General features: G+C 43.3%; 1 protein-coding gene across 1 annotated transcript; it reads right to left on the minus strand.

The window, feature by feature from the left end:
* Positions 1-363: 363 nt before the first annotated feature.
* Ly96 (lymphocyte antigen 96) lies at positions 364-18,280 on the minus strand. Its single transcript, XM_059255676.1, has 5 exons — positions 18,075-18,280; positions 15,449-15,538; positions 12,308-12,436; positions 2,194-2,246; positions 364-462 (listed from the first exon to the last, which is right to left on the minus strand). Exons 1-5 carry the CDS (start codon positions 18,181-18,183, stop codon positions 364-366), a joined length of 480 nt encoding a protein of 159 aa, XP_059111659.1. The 5' UTR covers positions 18,184-18,280.
* Positions 18,281-18,588: the final 308 nt, after the last annotated feature.

Consider the following 18,588-nt stretch of genomic DNA (forward strand, 5'->3'; position numbering starts at 1 on the left):
GGAGCAGGAGAAATAGAAGGAGGAGGAACAGGAGGAACAGGAAGAGCAGGAGGAACAGGAGGAGGAGCAAGAGGAGGAGGAACAGCAGCAGGAGCAGCAGGACCAGCAGCAGCAGCTAGGCATCAGGGTACACACCTTTAATTCCATCACTTGGGAAACAGAAGCAGTCAGATCTGAGTTCCAGGCCAGCCTAGTCTACACAGAGTTCCAGGCCAACCATGGACACACACATACACACACACACACACACACACACACACACACACACACACACACTAAAATAAATAATAAATGTGAAGTTTTTTTAAAGAAAGACAGAACACCATTTTTCAAAAATAAATACATATATATTCACAATTTATTCTAATTGACATTAGGGTGGTGAATGACGGTAAAATTCAAACAAAATAGCTTCTCTTCATTATCCCCTGCAATGGCTTCTGCAACACATCTGTACTGGCCCTAAAATGAGGAATAATAAAGACAAACAATATAAAATGTTAGGTGTAGCTATTTCAAAGGCCTCTGTAAGAACATTGTTTCTTTTCTTTCCTTGTTTTGTTTTGTTTTGTTTTGTTTCGTTTTGTTTTGTTTTGTTTTGTTTTGAGACAGGCTCTCACTATGTAGCCCAGACTGTCCTCAAACTCACAGAGATCAATCAGCCTCTGTCTCCTGAGTGTTGAGATTGAAGGCATGAGAGGCTGGAGAGATGGCTCAGAGGTTAAGAGCACTGGCTGCTCTTCCAGGGGTCCTGAGTTCAATTCCCAGCAACCACATGGTGGCTCACAACCATCTGTAATGAGATCTGGTGCCCTCTTCTGGACTGCAAGCATACCTGCAGACAGAACACTGTATATATAATAAATAAATCTTTTTTTTTAAAAAGAGAGAGAGATTGAAGGCATGAGCCTGGCAAAAACTTTTTCTTATCAGTACATAACATTGAAATTGAATTAGTTAATATTTTGTGGTGAGAGGAATCAAACCCAGAGCTTGATGCCTGCCTGTCAATATTCTAGCACAGAGCTAAATTCCCAAGCCCAATTTCATTTTCTTAGTTTTCCAGTAAGATAAAAATCTGCATGCCTTTTAAAATTGTGTATGTGTGCATGTGTGCATGCATGTGCATGTCTGTGTGTGAGTGTGTGCATGTGTGGTGGTGGTGGGGGGTGGCTGAACATGCCACATCATTCAGGTGGTGGTCAGGGGACAATTTATGAGAGTTAAGTCTCTCCTCCTGCCATGTGAATCTCAGCAAGAGAATTCCCTTCATCTTGGAAGTTAAGCACCTTTATCCACAGCCATCTTACTGGTCTCTTCTTACTGCATGCCTTTTAATTCAGTGAGCAGAGAGTCCATTTGTTTCTCAACTAGAAAATGAGGATTTTTATAATTTCTTTAAAATAGCCTACAAGAGTCCAGAGGAGATGGCTCAGAAGGGAAGGGCACTTGCTGTACAAGTGTGAGCTCCTGAGTTCAAATCCCCAGAATTGGCATAAAAAATAACAAAATACCTAAAACCAAAACTCTTGACCATCTTAATTTAGATAACTACTCAGGACTGTGGCCATACTACCTGGAACATGCCCAGTCTCCATTGAATAACTATTCTTAAAAGTGGTGAATTGCTTGCTTCAATTCTTACCACCTGTGGTTTAAATAAGAATGGCCCTCACATGGGACTGGAGAGATGGCTCAGTGGTTAAGAGCACTGACTGTTCTTCCAGAGGACCTGGGTTTAAATCCCAGCACCCACATGGCAGCTCACAACTGTCTGTAACTCCAAGATCTGACACCCTCACACAGTCTATGTATAATACAGCAAAACACCAATGCATATAAAATAAAAATAAATTATAAAAAAATAAAATAAAAAAGAATGGCCCTCACAGACTCACAGGTTGAATGCTTAGTCACCAGGAAGTGGCACTATTAGGAGGTGTGGCCTTGTTGGAGAAAGTGTGTCACTGGGAGTGGGCTTTGATGTTTCAGATGCTCAAGCCAGGTCCATTCTCTCTCTCTCTCTCTCTCTCTCTCTCTCTCTCTCTCTCTCTCTCTCTCTTCCTACTTCCTGCCAATCCAGATGTAGAACCCTTGGCTCCTCCTCCAGCACCAGCCTGCCTGAATGTTGCCTTTCTTACAATATATTACTACAGAAGGTTAAGAAAGCACAAATCATTTCTTATATAGTACCTTAGAAAATAATATTCCTCTGAAGGAAAATGATACTGCTGTATTCACGGTCTCTGAAAACCAAGCACAAACACTATTAGTCATCTTAGGTGATTTTTCAAAAAAACGGAGTGTAGTTTATGGAGTGCTCTTACTAACATCAGAAGCATTTCTAAGGAAAAATGTAGAGAAATGACTCCTATATCCTATCTACTAACCTCCTACGTAGCGTTCTCAGTGCTCCACCCTGGTGCACCAGAGCTGCCCTGTACCAGCCCATATCTCATCTCCTAGGGCATCCGAATTTCTAAAACCTATCAGTATCAGTGAATTGGTGAATACATGCATCAAACTAGATTATATATGTGCATACTTAACTTTTAGCTATATTACTGCACCTTTAGCTGGATATAACAGATAAGAATCTCCCTAAAGGCAGAAGAAATGTTTCTTTTTGCAATACTGAGGATTGACCCTGTGGCCTCATGCATCCGGGGCACAATGTCATCTGAGCTATATTCCCCATGAGATGGTCCAAACACAGCCAGAATACTTACAGTCTTTCCAATCACACCACCAAGAAGCCTAAGGATTCAGCCTCTGTTTAAATAAGCAGCCCTGAGACTAGCCCTGCACAAGCCACAGAGCATAGAGGCAGACAGGCAGGAAAAGCCAGACAACAAAATAGTGAACTTGAGGTAGAGGTAAGGTCAGAAAGGTCAAACAAAAGAAATAGTGGTCTTTAAAAAGCAAAAGTGTGTGTGTGTGTGTGTGTGTGTGTGTGTGTGTGTGTGTGTACACTGCATGTGTACAACATGGCACAAAAATCGGGGTCATAAGACAACTTGTAGTAGTCACCTCTCCCCCTCTACCATGTGGGTTCCAGAAGTGGAACTCAAGCCATCAGGCTCTGCATGGTGGCAAGCATCTTTACCTAATGAACCATCTCATCAAATTAAGTATTTAACTACATAAGTGTGTACTTGTCCCTGGTACCAAGGGAGTCCACAAGACAACTCCTGATTCCCTGGATCAGATGGGTGGGTGCTGGGAACAGAACCTGGGTCCTCAGTGCTCTAGTCCTTTAATTTAAATTTTAACAACAACTCAAAGAATATTAACTGAAAGCCCGCTTTGTATCAGGGAATAATGAGACAATGGTGGTTAGCACGTAATTGTCTCTTCCTAAAAACAAGTTAATTTATTCAGAACATAAATATGTCAAGAAACATACAATGTGCAATGGAAGCTGGGTGTGGTGGTTCACACCTTTGCACTCAGTACCTGGGAGCAGAGGCAGGTGGATCTCTATAAGTTTGAGGCCAGCTCAGTCTACTAATTGAGCCTTAGGCTAGCCAGGGCTACATAGTAAGACCCTGTCTCCAAAAAAAAAAAAAAAAAGCAGTGAGAAAGATACAGTGATAAAGGTGTGCAAGGTTGTGGTCAGAGTGACGGCCCTCAGCATCTCTCTCTCCCAACCTATTCTTGTCACAGGGTGCCAGGTTGCACCCCTCCATGAGGAGGGGGTTCACTCCCACATGGTTGCTCACTGAGCAGTACCCCACTCCTGACACTGCAGAGCATCCATCCCTGATTCTGACTCTCCCTGCACCCAGAAACCACCAGAGACAGAGGTGATAGGTGGCAGCACGTGGGAATGAGAAGAGAAGTGCCGTGCAGGTCTCCAGGTCTCCAGGTGCCAGCAGACGAGTGGACTGTGGGAAACGAAAAACCCGTGGAGCAGGGAAAGAGGCACACACACCATCGACCATCGTCTCATCAAGTTTCACTTACAAAGCATACCCTGGTAAAATTATTAGAAATTTCAAGACTACAATCACGAGCCACTAAGCCCCAACCATAAAGCACTTCTGAGCACAGGGTCTCATTGGGAAGCCAACCGCCGCCCACGCGTAGAGGAAAGAAGAAGGAAATGGGAAGGAGCAGCTACGTTTCTGTCCTGGGAGCTGCACAAGCACTCAGCAGGTCAGACAAGAACCCCAGCCTCTCCTGCTGGGCAAGCCTCTTCGTCAAGGGTCTGTCTGTCTGTCTTGGGAAGCACCTGTCGTGGTCAGCTGTCCCTCTCTGGTTTGATGGGGCATTAGCTGGAAGCCTCTGAGTACACTGAAGAAGCCAGAAAGTGCCAAGCTGAATCAGAGAAAAGAAAGACAGACGCCCTCTCTGGCCCTTCTCTACTCTTCCGAAAGGTGTCCACACAGATGACCGGTGGCCCCAGACCAGACTTCTTGGCAACACTGCAGGTTGTAGGACCCACGATTGTGTTGTAAATTTAGTTCCAAGAGACCATGAGCTTAACGTTATTCAGAGCAGGGTGTCTGCGAATCAAGTGAAGTGTGCCCAAAAGCTCCTAGGCTAGTGTCCTTATTTTAAGAGGGGTGGGAGCAGGGGTGTGGAAGCTGAAGCAGACAAATGGAGACCATTTGAAGAGACAAGAAGAAAATGGAACCCGTGAAACAGGAAGTGCCTAAGGACACTAGAAACGCGGAGTGTGAGCCAGAAAAGATCCTTGCCCTGGAACCTTCAGAGGGAACATGACCTGCTGGCACCTGACAGCAGACTTCTGGACTTCTGTCCTCTAAATCTCTATCATTCTAAGCTACCAATTAATGGCACTTAGCTATACCATCCTTCTACAAGATTACAGTACCAAGGCTAAAAGATTTATTGAGTTTAAGATGCCCTGAAAGAAACATTTATTTATGTGTTAATGTGTTTTGGAGAAAAAAAAAAAAAAAAGAGGGGGGAGATATAAAAAGCGATGATTGTGAGTAATTTTTATTTTATTTTTACTTGCCATATTCTCTAAATATCATGGCCTAAAGATGTCATGCAACAATAACAAAAAAAAAATAATAAGATTCTCTGACTTCTGGGGTCTCCTGATACATCAGTGCTTCCTAAACCAAAATGTCCTAAGTTCTGAGCCCACATGCTCAGATGCCAGATGGACGTGTTTATCTGAGTGTTCCAAAATTACCTTGTGCTCAACATGCCTGAACCAGAGCTCCTTATCTTTCTCAAATCGGCCCCTTCTTTGATTTTTTGTTTGTTTGCTTCTTTTTTTTTTGTTTCTCTGTGTAGCTTTGAAGCCTTTCCTGGAACTCACTCTGTAGCCCAAGCTGGCCTCGAACTCACAGAGATCTGCCTGCCTCTGCTCCTGAGTGCTGGGATTAATGTCGCGCAACACCGCCGCCGCCGCCACCACCACCGCCTGGCATTTGTTTGCTTTTTTGAGACTACACAGTTTCTCTGTGTAGCCCTGGCTGTCCTGGAACTCACTCTGCAGACCAGTCTGCCTCACACTCAAGAGATTCTCCTGCCTCTGCCTCCTGGGCGCTGGGACCGAAGGTGAGCACCACCATGCCCAGCTTGTCCCATCTTTGATACACAGATAACACACTTTGAGATGTCCAACCACCAGCCTTCAAGTGGTTCTAGGTTTTACCTAATCTTTGACTGCTGCAGCAAAGGCCTTAGAACGCCCTTCCACAGCCTCTTCTCAGAGCCCAGTGATGCCATCTTTTCATCCCTAATGGTCTGGCTGTTCTTCCTTCAGGGCAAGTTGCAAGTTGCCTGCCTCAGCCACCTCCTTCCATAAGGACACTACTTATTTACAAAAATGGCGATCTCCGTGGACCATCACTTCCTACTTACCATGGGATGCAGGCCAACATTCTGGACATCACTTACATCCTCACCCCCACCTGCTTTGCTCAGCTTATCTGGAGCAATCCCTCATGAGCATATTTAGCTCCAAAAAAGCAAAGAGAGAAAGAGGAACAGAAACCACTCTCCGAAAGTGGCTGGAGGGGCTTGCAGACACTATTCCCTCTCCCAGAATGTGCTTCCTCCTCACCTCAGCCTCTGATGTTCTCAGACTGAACACACTAGTAAATACTCTGAAGATTCACATGTGTTTTCCTGTCACAAGCATTAGATGACTGCATAGACAGAACTAATAGTGTATAATTCATATTTGTGGCCTTCCCCTGCACATTTTGTCTTTTCTAGGACACAGTGGCTTTTTAAAGAAGGATCCCAGACCATCCAACTTCAAGCCTCCAGGACCAAAATCATAGCCTGCTCAGATGATGTTCAGTATGTATTTTTTGGAAAGGATGGAGAGAGAGTAATCAGGCAGGCCCTGTTGATTCTGGTACATCTCAGATATCAAGACAATGAAAGTGAAAATTCTGATAGACTGTCAGCACAGTCCCACCACAGCGATTCTGTAAAATCATTGTAAAATAGTTGTCTAGAGAAATGCACAAGGGGCTGAAGAGATGGCTTCAAAAAAAAAGGTGGACAGCTTAAAAAAAAAATAGTAATGGAAAGGAAGACGTTTTCTTTAAGGGAAAATTAGGCAGAGTGGAGGATTCCACACTGAGAGGCAGGGGGCCACCCTGCTGCTACTTCCCCAAGCTGCTGCTGACTCATCACTGAACCACAGACGTCATCTCCCTTAACTGCAAAATGGTGGGACTGTAAAATCAGGAACACAGAGGACTTCTAGTCTCAGCATGATGGTGGGCTTCTGTGGACACGTGAGTCCCACTGTCCCCATTTTACCACTGAAGGAAATGAGGCTGAGATAGCAGTCACCTCTCCGAGACCGTGCTGCTGACAGGCATAAAAGCTGAGGCACACACCCAGGTCCCTGTGCCCCTGAGCCACACACGTAATGCCCTGCTCTAACTCTATATGTAGCAGGCAACTTAGAAATGGGGTAAAGAGACAGGCTGGCAAGCTGCGAGCTTCACTTCCGTAGCAAGCCCCCTGGTCTTCTTAGAAACCAGGTTTGTTTGTTTTTTTTTCAGTTGTGATCCTCATTAGAGCAGTGGTTCTCAACCTGTGGGCCGTGACCCCTTTGGTTGACATAGCAGACATCCTGCCTGTCAAATATTTACATTACGATTCATAACAGTAGCAAAATTACAGTTATGAAGTAGCAATGAAATAATTTCATGGTTGGAGGTTACCACAGCATGAGGAACTGTGTTGAAGCCTTAGGAAGGATGAGAATCATTGTCATAGAGCAAAGTTTACGCCTTTTTGTCAGGAACTTTTATACTCTAATTTCATGAATTCTATATCCTTGTCCTCCACTTTCGTCCCATCTATTCCTAATGCATGTCATGCTGCTAACTTAATTGCATGCTTGTAAACTACCTTGCATCCTCTTTTTAAAAAGACAGGTCTCAGAATAGTGGTAAATAATTATATGAGAAAAACAAATTTCAAGAGTAAGTTTTTAAAGTCAATAAAAAAAATTTTAATAATTTATTTATTTGTATTTTATATACATTGGTGCTTTGCCTGCATGTATGTCTGTGTGAGGGTGTCGGGGCCCCGGGGCAGGAGTTACAGACAGTTGTGAGCTGTTGTGCTGATTTTAAAAAGTCTTCATGCTGGGCATTGTTGTTGGAGCCCACCAAGGTTTCCTAGTGGCTTTACTCAGCAGGACTGCATAAGAGAATGATTGGGCCATGGGCCTGAGTACCAGATGTTTGGAAGGGTCTACACTTGGCTGTATCTAGCAAGGGGAGGTCATTTTGCCTTGCCCCTTGGTATTGTTATAAAAAGGCCTGTTTGTTGTTTTTGGTTTTTGTTTTTGTTTTTGTTTTCCTGGATCTCCTCTGTAGACCAGGCTGGCCTCGAACTCACAGAGATCTGCCTGTCTCTGCCTCCCGAGTGCTAGGATTAAAGGTGTGTGCCACCACTGCCCAGTTAAAAAGCCCTTTTGAATAAAATTCTGGGCTGGTGGGTTTTGACCCAGGCCCTCTCGAGGCTATCCTGTGTTTCTGTCTTTCCTCTTGTCGTCTAGGTGTCTCTCTCTAAATATTTCCCACTTTTCCCTGCTCAAGAGTACCCTGGTCATAAAAGTGGGGGCTGGTCCCCCACACACAGTGGTACACTCCTTTAATCCCAGCACTCAAGAGGCAAGACAAGCAGATCTCTTAAGAGTTCACAGCCAGCTTCCTCAACATAGAGAGTTCCAGGACAGACAAGGATACATAGAGAGACCCTGTCTCAAAACAAAACAAAAAGTCTTCAACTTCATTGTTAAAGTTATAATGCTGGATGCTAACACAGAGAGATTAAACTGACTGGTGTAATGCTGATTTAAGACAGCACGAGACACAAACTGGTTTGAAAAGCAGCTTGCCTGTCTTGAGAAATAAAAAAAAAAAAAAAGCATTGTAGAAGTGGATATTCAGGGACTAGAGAGATGGCTCAGCTGTTCTTCCAGAAGACCTGGGTTCAATTCCAGCACTCACATGGCAGCTTATAACTGCCTGTAACTCTACCTCCAGGGTATCCGACATCCCCACATAGACATATATATGCAGGTAAGATACCAATGCACATAAAATAAAAATAAAAAAATCGTTTTTTTAAAGTTTAGAAAGAAAGAAAGAAAGAAAGAAAGAAAGAAAGAAAGAAAGAAAGAAAGAAAGAAAGAAAGAAAGAAAAGCAGCTTGGGTTATACAAACAAAAACTGTAAATATGTTCAAATGATTTAACCCAGAAATCTCTGGCAGTTATCCATAACTCCTTCTTCCAAGTTTAAGAATATTCAAGTCTAAAATGTAAGAAAAACTATACATGGAAATATATTCATTACATTATTGTTAGGGTTTGAATGTCAAATGTCCCTACACAGGCTTGTGTGTTTGAAGTCTTGGTTCCCAGTTGCTGATGGTGTTTGGGGAGGTGGTGAGCACCGGGGCCTAGCTGGAGGATCTCTTGGGTCTAGGCTTCAAGTTTTACATCCATACCCCACTTCCTGTCTGATCTCTGCTTGCTAATCTGCCTACATATGAACAAGCACTTGAGGGTCCTCCTGCTGCATTCCTCCGCAGCATGAAGAACGTGCCCTCAGATCGTGAGATAAAATAAACCCCTCCCCACCCTCTCTTTGGGTTTTTGAAATAGGGCTTCTCTGTGTAACTGCCCTGGCTATCCTGGAACTGGCTCTGTAGACCAGGCTGGCCTCAAACTCACAGAGATTCACCTGCCTCTGCTTCCTGAGTGCTGGGGTTAAAGGTGTGCGCCACCACGGCCTGCTTTCTCTCTTTCTTTCTTTTTTTGTAATAATTTACTTTATGTGCATGAATGTTTTGCCTGCATGTCTATACGTGTACCACATGCTTGAATGGTGTCCAAGCAGGTCAGAAGAGGATGTTGAATCTGCTGGAATCGGAATTGCAGACAGTTGTGAGTCGTGGGTTCTGAGAACCAAACCTGGGTCTCGTAGAAGAGCAGAAGGTGCTCTTAACCACTGAGTCTCTCCAGCCCCAATATTTCTTCTCTTACATTGCTTTTTGTCAGGATTTGGTCTCAACATGAGAAAAGTAGCTAATTCAATTCTTCATAATATGGGAAGCAGTAGAAGGAAATGAATATATTATTCCAATATTAAGTAAAAAGAGAGCATATCCAACGTCTTAGTTTGGTTTCTGTTACTGTGATAAACACCATGACTGTTGGGAGCCATGCAGCCTAGTCTTGGATCAGCATATGAATGCCTGTCCAACGGGTCTCAACGAGGCAATGCCCGTGGAAGATGGTCTCTCACTTGACAAGGACTAGTGGACTGTAGAGCAGCACAGGACTTTGCTGAATTCATGCATCTTGCAGGTTCTTTTCTCTTTCATTACATTATTGATTCTTTGGGCAGTTTTCAGTTTTATTTTGTTAGTTACACATGCAAAAGCTGTAATTTTCTCTGGAAATTCTGTTCTTCCTCAAATATTTTTACCCTAAGATTCAGCAGAAGACTAATGCTTCTCAAATCTCCTATCTGGAACTCTTAACTACAATTCCTAATCCTGGGACCTTTTCTCACTCAATAGAGACAGTTAGGTAGACATGAGAAAACAACATTTGAAACATTAACCATGTCTCACAGTTCTGGAAAGGAGAGTAAGACATACACACACAGAATAGGGAAAAAGCCTCAGGAATACACACAGTGCCAACTGTTAAGAGTAAGTTCCCTGGACACCAAGCATATAGGATCTGATATGCTCCAAGAGAGAAAATGCAATGTAAAGTGTGGGATGGATAAATCATCTTTGCCACACATAGGAGCTTATATTGGTGGAAGAAGTATGGTATAGTAGGCTAGGAAAAGAGTGCCTTATCAAAGTCTGCCTTTTACAGAGAGATTGAGAAGCGGGACCCTCTTATAGAAAAGGGAACTGTATAAAAGCATATCTTGCAGACATCAACAAATTGTTTGGCTTTGGATATTGTTGTCCTTAAAGCATTGTACCCATGTCTACTATCTTTTAACTTTGTAACCACAAGTAGCTGCCAGCTGACACAGTGCTGTGAGAGCAGGATGTGTCTGGCTCGATATTTAGTTAAGCCTGCAAAAATGCTGAACTGTGTCTAGAATAAGGTTATGTAGGGGATGGGAAGGTGTATTTGGGGAAGCATAAAGGGGAACAATGGGGGCTTTTATAATGATTATGATGTATTTCTTAAAAGACAAAAAGAAAGAAGACAATAATAAAGCTGTTTCATGTAAGCCTGGTTAGGAAAAAAAAAAACTCTGTTAAAATATAATATATAAATAAAGACAGCGTTAGCTATTAGGTGCTGCTTGAGTGCAATCCACCTGGTGGTCAGAATGTTTCCTTGCTCCAACATCCCTTCCCCATCTCAGGACCTGAACTCAAGAAGAGGCTGGACCCTGCCATATGACCAAAACCATCTTAGAGAGGAAAGGGTTTATTTGGCTTACAAATTACAGAAGCCAGGACAGGAACTCAAGGTAGGGACCTGGAGGCAGGAACTGAAGCAGAGACCACTGATGAATGGTACTTACTGAATTTATCCCAGCTTTTCTTAACAACCCAAAACTACCTTCCCAGAGGTGACACCCGCCACATTAATCATTAATCAAGACAATGTTCCACAGACAAGCCCACAGGCCAATCTAATGTAGGCTCTTATTCAATTGAGGTCCACTCTTCCATGGTGACTCTAATTTGTGTTAACAAAAACAAACCAAAATACCCACTAAGTGAGACATCTCTCTCTAATATTTATGTCCTGTTTGTTTTGTTGTTGTTGTTGTTGTTGTTTTGGTTTTTTGAGACTGGGTTTCTCTGTAATTTTGGTGCCTGTCCTGGATCTCGCTCTGTAGACCAGGCTGGCCTCAAACTTACAGAGATCTGCCTAGCTCTGCCTCCCAAGGGCTGGGATTAAAGGCATGCCCCACCACCGCCCGGCTATGTCTTGATTTTTTGAACAAGTAAAGTATCTATTCAAGGAGTAAATTTAATTTCTTGAAAAGAAAATAAAAACTTGCAGCACAATATACTTGCAACTACATAAACAACATTCATTCATTTGAAAACACAAGAACTCATCCTTAATTGAAGAAAAGTCTCCTTGCAACAGATGGAGACAATTACAGAAAACCACAACAATCAGGGCTGTGGTGGCACACATCTTTAATCCCAACACTCAGGAGGCAGAGGAAGGTAGATCTCCAAGTTAGAGGCCAGCCTGGTCTACAGAGTGAGTTCCAGGACAGTCGGAGTCACATAGAAAGACCCTGCCTGAAAAACATCAGCAACAAAAAAAAGGGGGGGGAAGGGGGGAAATGGAGGCATGAAGATTAGGAAGTTCAAAGCCAGCCTTGACTACATAAAGAGTTTGATACCCTATAGGGCTCAAATGACACTCTGCCTTCAAAAGTCAATGATGGCAGTAATAATAATAACAAAAATTCCAGGACTGAAATAAAGAGGAGATCATTAAAGAAACCAATACAAGTGTAGAGCAAAACCAGACAAGTGCCTATGGAAAGCCAGACATGCAATGTTTAGAAAAAGACATCAGTAGCCAAAAGTAAATGTGAGATCTTCATCTGAAAGGTGAAAATTTAATACACCTTCCAACACATTCATGCTGCACCATTTTAGTAATGACATGGAAACACTACTGTAAAATATGTATGCTTCAAAGAGTGAAACTTTAGAGGGAACCCGAGCATTGTTATCAGTAAAGGAGCTTCATGTCTCCAGTGTTTCCTTGTCCTAACAGCCTCGCAAAGAATTATGGTCTACTCTGTAAGTAGCACAAGTCGAATGCTTACCTCCTTTGAGAGCTCTGCAAAAAGAATAATCATCATCATATCCGTGGCAAATGACTTCTTTGCGCGTTGGCACCTCTACAGAGTTGACATTGATGGAGAGGTTGAAATATAATTTTTTTAAGTCTCTCCCTTAGAAAGAAAAAAAAAATCCCATTAGTCCCTCCAGGAAGACATTCTTTGTACAGAGTGTTTGCTGCGTCCTTAGTGTGGGCCTTGTGGTTTTTTTTTTCCTACATTGCTTCATCACGGCTGTCTATGAGGTACTAGTATCCTTATTCCAATAATAAAACTGAAGTTCTAACAAGGCAATTTTGTAGAAAAATTGAATGTTCCACAGTGACAGCTATGTAAAATATGCCAAACACACACACACACACCTGAAATACTCAGGTCATGACAACTAATAAAGACGTAAGATTTTTTTTTTTTTTTTTTGGTTTTTCGAGACAGGGTTTCTCTGTGTAGCTTTGTGCCTTTCCTGGGACTCACTTGGTAGTCCAGGCTGGCCTCGAACTCACAGAGATCCGCCTGGCTCTGCCTCTCGAGTGCTGGGATTAAAGGCGTGCGCCACCACCGCCCGGCAAGACGTAAGATTTTTAGTTTTGGTAAGCTCACCAGGAAATTCAAAGGAAAGGAAGAAGTAATTAGCTCACCAGCTTTGGGAGTTTGGATGAACATTGCCTAAGGATATAATTGAAGACCAAGTGTGGTGGTGCACACTTTTAATTCCAGCACTCATGAGGCAGAGGCAGATCCATCTCTCTAAGTTCAAGGCCAGACTGATCTACATATAGAGACCCTGGCTTGAATAAAATAAAATAATAAAAAGAAGAAGATTTTTTATTAAAAGACCTATTAACATTTGTGCAACAACACTAGCCCCATGAGTTGAACTTCGTTCTACTTAATCGAACCTCTAGACTCTTCTTTCTGCCCAGCTTCAGGGCTGCTGCTACCACCCTTTTCCAGTTGCCCTACATCCTGTATGATTCCTCCTAATGAGTAAATGAATGCAGAGTCAATGCATCAAAGTCAAAATTCAACAATTAGATTCAGGAAAACTAACAGCCAATTTCATTTATCATTCTCAAGTTCTCTCTCTCTCTCTCTCTCTCTCTCTCTCTCTCTCTCTCTCTCCTCACCTCCCCACCCCCCAACACCCCCACCCCCACCCCCAGTCCCTCCACTCCCCCACCCCCCCACCTCCCATCCCCCCACCCCCGCCTCCTTCTCTGACTGAAACAGGGTCTCACTATGTAACTTTGGCTGTCCTGGAACTCACTATATAGATGAGGTTGGTCTTGAACTCACAGAGATCAACCTGCCTCTGCCCAAGTGCTGGGATTAAAGGCCTACACCACCACACTGAGCTTCTTTCTCAGCTGCCTTTTATCTTCTAAACTACAATCTGAGGAAGAGGGAATGTTTCTTTAAGCTTATCTACATGATATTGGACATAGTGGGACAGACACATAAACCCAGAGCTGGGGAGGCAGAGATGGGAAGGTTGCCACAATTCCTAGGCCAGTTTGTGCTGGACTATAGAGTGACACCCTGACTCATAAAGCAGAAGGGAAGAGAAAACAACAGCAACAACAAAGTGTTGTTATTAGGGAGATGCCTAATCCACTAGAGAGACGGCTCGGTAGTTAAGAATGCTCTTCAAAAAGACCCAAATTCAGTTCCCAGCATCCATACTGGGCAACTCACACCCAACCATCTGTAACTCCAGTTCCATAGAATCTAATGTTCTGCTCTAGACTCCACAGGAACTCACACATATGGCAAACACACAGATATATACACACATACACAAAAGTAAAATAATAAAAATATGTCTTTTATAAAAGCTTGTTATTCACATGATAGCATTCTGTTAAGTATAAAATGTGCTCCAAGTCTGTGCTGAGAACAGAGACCATAGTGCTAAAGATTAGAATTCATTTCCTGGGAGCCAGATGTGGTGGTGAATACTTTAATCCCAGCACTTGGGAGGCAGAGGTGGGCAGATCTCTGTGAGTTCAAGGCCAGCCTGGTTTACAGATTGAGTTCCAGGATAGCCAGAGTTGTTATACAGATAAACCCTGTCTCAGAAAAAATCCTGGTTTGCTCACACACAGATTTTCTAATTGAAACTCTGAATAGCTAATGGTTGACAAAGGCCACATTATTGAAAGGCTGAACTTATTTCCATTTCTACCCTATGTCCTTGTAAAACCCTCCATATGACTGTGAGTTGGTCTAGAATACAGGAAAAATGACAGAGTATCACTTCTTTGATCAAGCCATATAATACTCTTTCATCTTGTTATCCTTTACCAGCTTTGATGAAGCAAGCAGCTATGGTAAGGTTCATGTAAGCCAATAGCCAGAATTCAGAAACTGAATACTGCCAACATGACCTTAGCCATAGTTCCTTCCACAGCTGACCCCAAACCTGGTCAATATCTTGATTATAGGTTCATGGGGGACTCTGAAAAGCATGGTGTAAGCCATGCCAAGACTACCATCCCATAAAGACAATAGATATGTGTTGTATGATACTTTGATCATGTTCTGACAAATAAAGCTTGCTTGGAGTCAGAGGAGATGCCAGCTAGCCACCAAGGAAACAAGATGTGTAGAAAATGAGGTAACAAGCCATGAGCCACGTAGCAGAGTATAAATAGGAAATATGGGTTAGGTCTGGAGAGATGGCTCAGGGGTTAAGAGTGCTGACTCTTCTTCCAGAGGACCCGAGTTCAATTCCCAGGACCCACATGGCAGCTCACACCTATCTGTAACTCCAGTTTCAGGGGACCCTGAAACCCATGGCAAAAACACAAATGCACATTAAAATAAAATATATTTTTTAAAAATGGGTTAATTTAAGTGTAAGAGTTAGCTAATAACAAGCCTGAGCTATTGGCTGAGCATTTACAATTAATATAAGCCTCTGTGTGGTGATTTGGAAATGGCTGCCAGGACAGGAAAATTCCACCTACAGATATGTGCTGTGTTAAGCCACTAGATTTAGAATGTGGTAACTTATAGTATAGCAGTAGATAACAAACACAAATATATTTGGAACAGAATTATTCTGGTTGAATTTCTAAAGCCCTTCAGCTGATTACAAAAGTGAAAGTTTCTATTTGTACTTACTTGGAATAAACTTGATATATATAAATCCACTGGTTCCCTTCAATGTTATACACGGTTCGACAGTAATCGTAATAGGGAATTTCATGTTATCTAAAAGGAATAAGGAAAATGTTAGCACATTACTGTAAATAACTTCCAATAAATATAGCATTCTGAATATCAACCCCCAAAAGATGCTTTTTGTGTTAAAATTATATAATGAGAACAACTGAAGATCATTAGAAAATCTCTCTCTCTAGAAGACCGGCACTTGTAGCGCAGTTGAATAAGAGGACCTGGGTTTCCCCTCAAGTACAAACTCCACGTGTAAAAAGCCAGAAACGAATGAAGTCTCCAGTACCTGCAAACACACAAACTGTAGTCCCCAGTGTCCCTACAAAGATTCAGGACATCCTGTCTTCAGAGACCCTGACCACAGTACCACCATACAATTAGGAAGCGGCTTCCAGACCCCCTGGTTTCACCTGCATGCTCAGTACCCTAGCTCTTCCAATTCAGCTCCTCAAAGGACTGACTTCCAGGCCTTGCATCTTGGAGTTCTAATAAACTGGTGCAGTCTAGCTACGCAGCATCTGAGCTGGCAGACACTACTTCCTGGTTCTCCCCTCTGCTCAGCATGTGCGAAGACCGAAATTCCCAACTCTTAGTGTTTCCATGGTAAGGGAAAGAACTGATAGTCTCCTAGCACCTCCAGTTCTCCAGGGACCCATCTTACTAGTCCTGGAATTCTGATGAATGTGGGTGACACTGAAGGGAACAGGCACAAGCACCTTGGCCTAAGTACTGCCATTTTGACTTCAGACTCCATTTTACCTGTAGGGTGATACACAGTTCAAGTTCCCAAGCCCTAGGGGAGCTGAGAACTTTCCATTGGCTGATCAACCTCTTCCTTAAACAATAGAAATAGTCTGCTATGCCCCTTAGTTCTCTAAAACATTATGGCTGTTCCTAACCACAGAAAGAACAAATGAATCTGATCGGTTGGACTGAAAAGCTCTCATTTTTGTGTCGGTTGACAATGATGGAACACACAAGCAAAGTCCCTAATCTTTGACTTCTGATTGGTGAAAAATGTAACTGTAACTTGGCAACAAATGTTTATGGATTTTATGCTTATGAGCCCCACTTCTGCCCCTGCTCAGGGCTGCCAGGAGAAACAAAACTCCCGAGTCCCTGTCCTGCAGCCCTGATCCATCAGTGACCTGCTTACGTAGTGATTTATTAAAATCTTAATAAATCCTGTTTCCTCACCTTATATACCATTCTGTCTCCTGCCATATTACTTCCTGGGATTAAGGCATGTGTCCTTCCCAAGCAAAGACATGAGATCTCAAGTGCTGGGATTAAAGGTGTGTACCACCATGCCTGGCTCTGTTCCCACAGTGGTTTTGAACTCACAGAGATCCAGACAATCTCTGCCTCCCAAGTGATAGGATTAAGGGTGTGTGCCACCACTGCCTGACCTCTATGTCTAATCTAGTGGCTGGCCCTGCCCTCCAATCCCCAAGCAAATTTTATTAGGGTACACAATATATCACCACACCAGGCTGGCCTCAAAACAGCAACAATCTTCCTGCCTTGACCTCATGAATGCTAGAATTAGAAGCATGAGACACCATGCCCAATCCAAGTAGGATTGTTCGTAGACCTTAAAAGCTCTGGAGAGGCTGAGGCTACAGGGGGCTTCAGTTTGAGGCCAGCACAGTGTATATAGTGAGTTCCAGGCAAAAAAAGGCAACTAACTCAAGAGGTAGAGGAAGGGGGAAATCTCTTCAAGTTCCAGGCCAGTCTGGTCTATATAGCAAGTTCCAGGCCACCCCAGGGCTATATACTGATACCCTGTCTAAAAAAATAATAAAATATGCAGGGTGTGGTGATGAATGCATTTAATCCCAGTAAGTACAGGCAGGCAGATCTCTGTGATTTCTAAGCCAGCCTGGTTCCAAGCCAACCATGACTACATAGTGAGATCCTGTCTCAAAACAAATAATAGAGTAATAATTGCTACCTAAATCCAAAATCAACATTACTTTTTCTAAGTGTCTCTGTGGTAAAATTCTTCACTCTAGCAAGCCTCATGAAGTGAACGCTAAATTCACTTTCATTTTGCAACTAAAAAAAAAATGAAGCCGAGAATGTCTAAGTACTTTGCTCAAGGTCATACAATTGATGAGAGAGAGCAGGCTAACACCCCAAGAACAGAGATGCTCCCAGGAGCCCTCTAGGACCACCGGCTGGAGCAGAAATCCCGATCAGGAAGCAGCCACCTGCTCAGAAGGAACCAGTTTGTGCCGGGGCCGGGACTCAGAAGCAAACAGTTCTGTTGGAACTGAGAGCTTGAAATTGGGCTCGGAGTCGAGGCGGCTGACCACAGCAGCAACAGGAGCACAAGGAGGTAAAAACAAACAGTTCAGAGATCTGTAAGGGCGGAGGGGGGTTAGCTCCACATCCGGAAGTGATCGGCATGGCTCCACCCCCACCGCCCCATCCCCACCCCCACCCCAGACCTCAGCAGCCCCCACAGCCCAGCCGCAGAGGCATTCTCCCCCGCCCTCCAGCTTCGGGTTCGGTGAAAACTTTCTCTGAAAGTAGTTGGCAGCTAAGGTGTTGATGCATTGTCACTTACCACAGTAACTGTAGGAAAGAGTTGCGTCGGAGGAGTTGCAGATCCACTGTTGCTCAGATTCAGTAACTATGGGAGAAAGCAGCGTAGAAAAGAGGATAAATGGCAGCATGATTTAATATTGCCAACACTTCACTTGAGGAAGATCATCGGACTAGACAGTAAGGAGGAAAGATTAAACTTAGTCACCAGTCATGTGATTTCCAAGTTCCCATCAAACTGTTTCCTCATTTTATTCGCACGTGTGACGGTATGTGTGTTTGTTTTCAATATCTGAGCACTTCCTGCTGCAAGGCAAGAGAGAAAAAATGACCTAGAATATACTGTTTCTGAACACTTAGTGTAAATTAGAGTAATAAGCACTTAAAACACAGCAAGTTTTCAGTGAGACCAAATGCCCTACAGGAGACCCTGTCTTAAAAAGAAAGTCTGCTGGGTGTATTGGTGCAAGACTTTAAACCCAGCACTTGGGAAGCAGAGGCAGGTGGATCTCTGTGAGTTCCAGGCCAACCTGGTC

The sequence above is a fragment of the Peromyscus eremicus genome, chromosome 2 (assembly GCF_949786415.1).
Source record: "Peromyscus eremicus chromosome 2, PerEre_H2_v1, whole genome shotgun sequence".
Lineage (NCBI taxonomy): Eukaryota > Metazoa > Chordata > Mammalia > Rodentia > Cricetidae > Peromyscus > Peromyscus eremicus.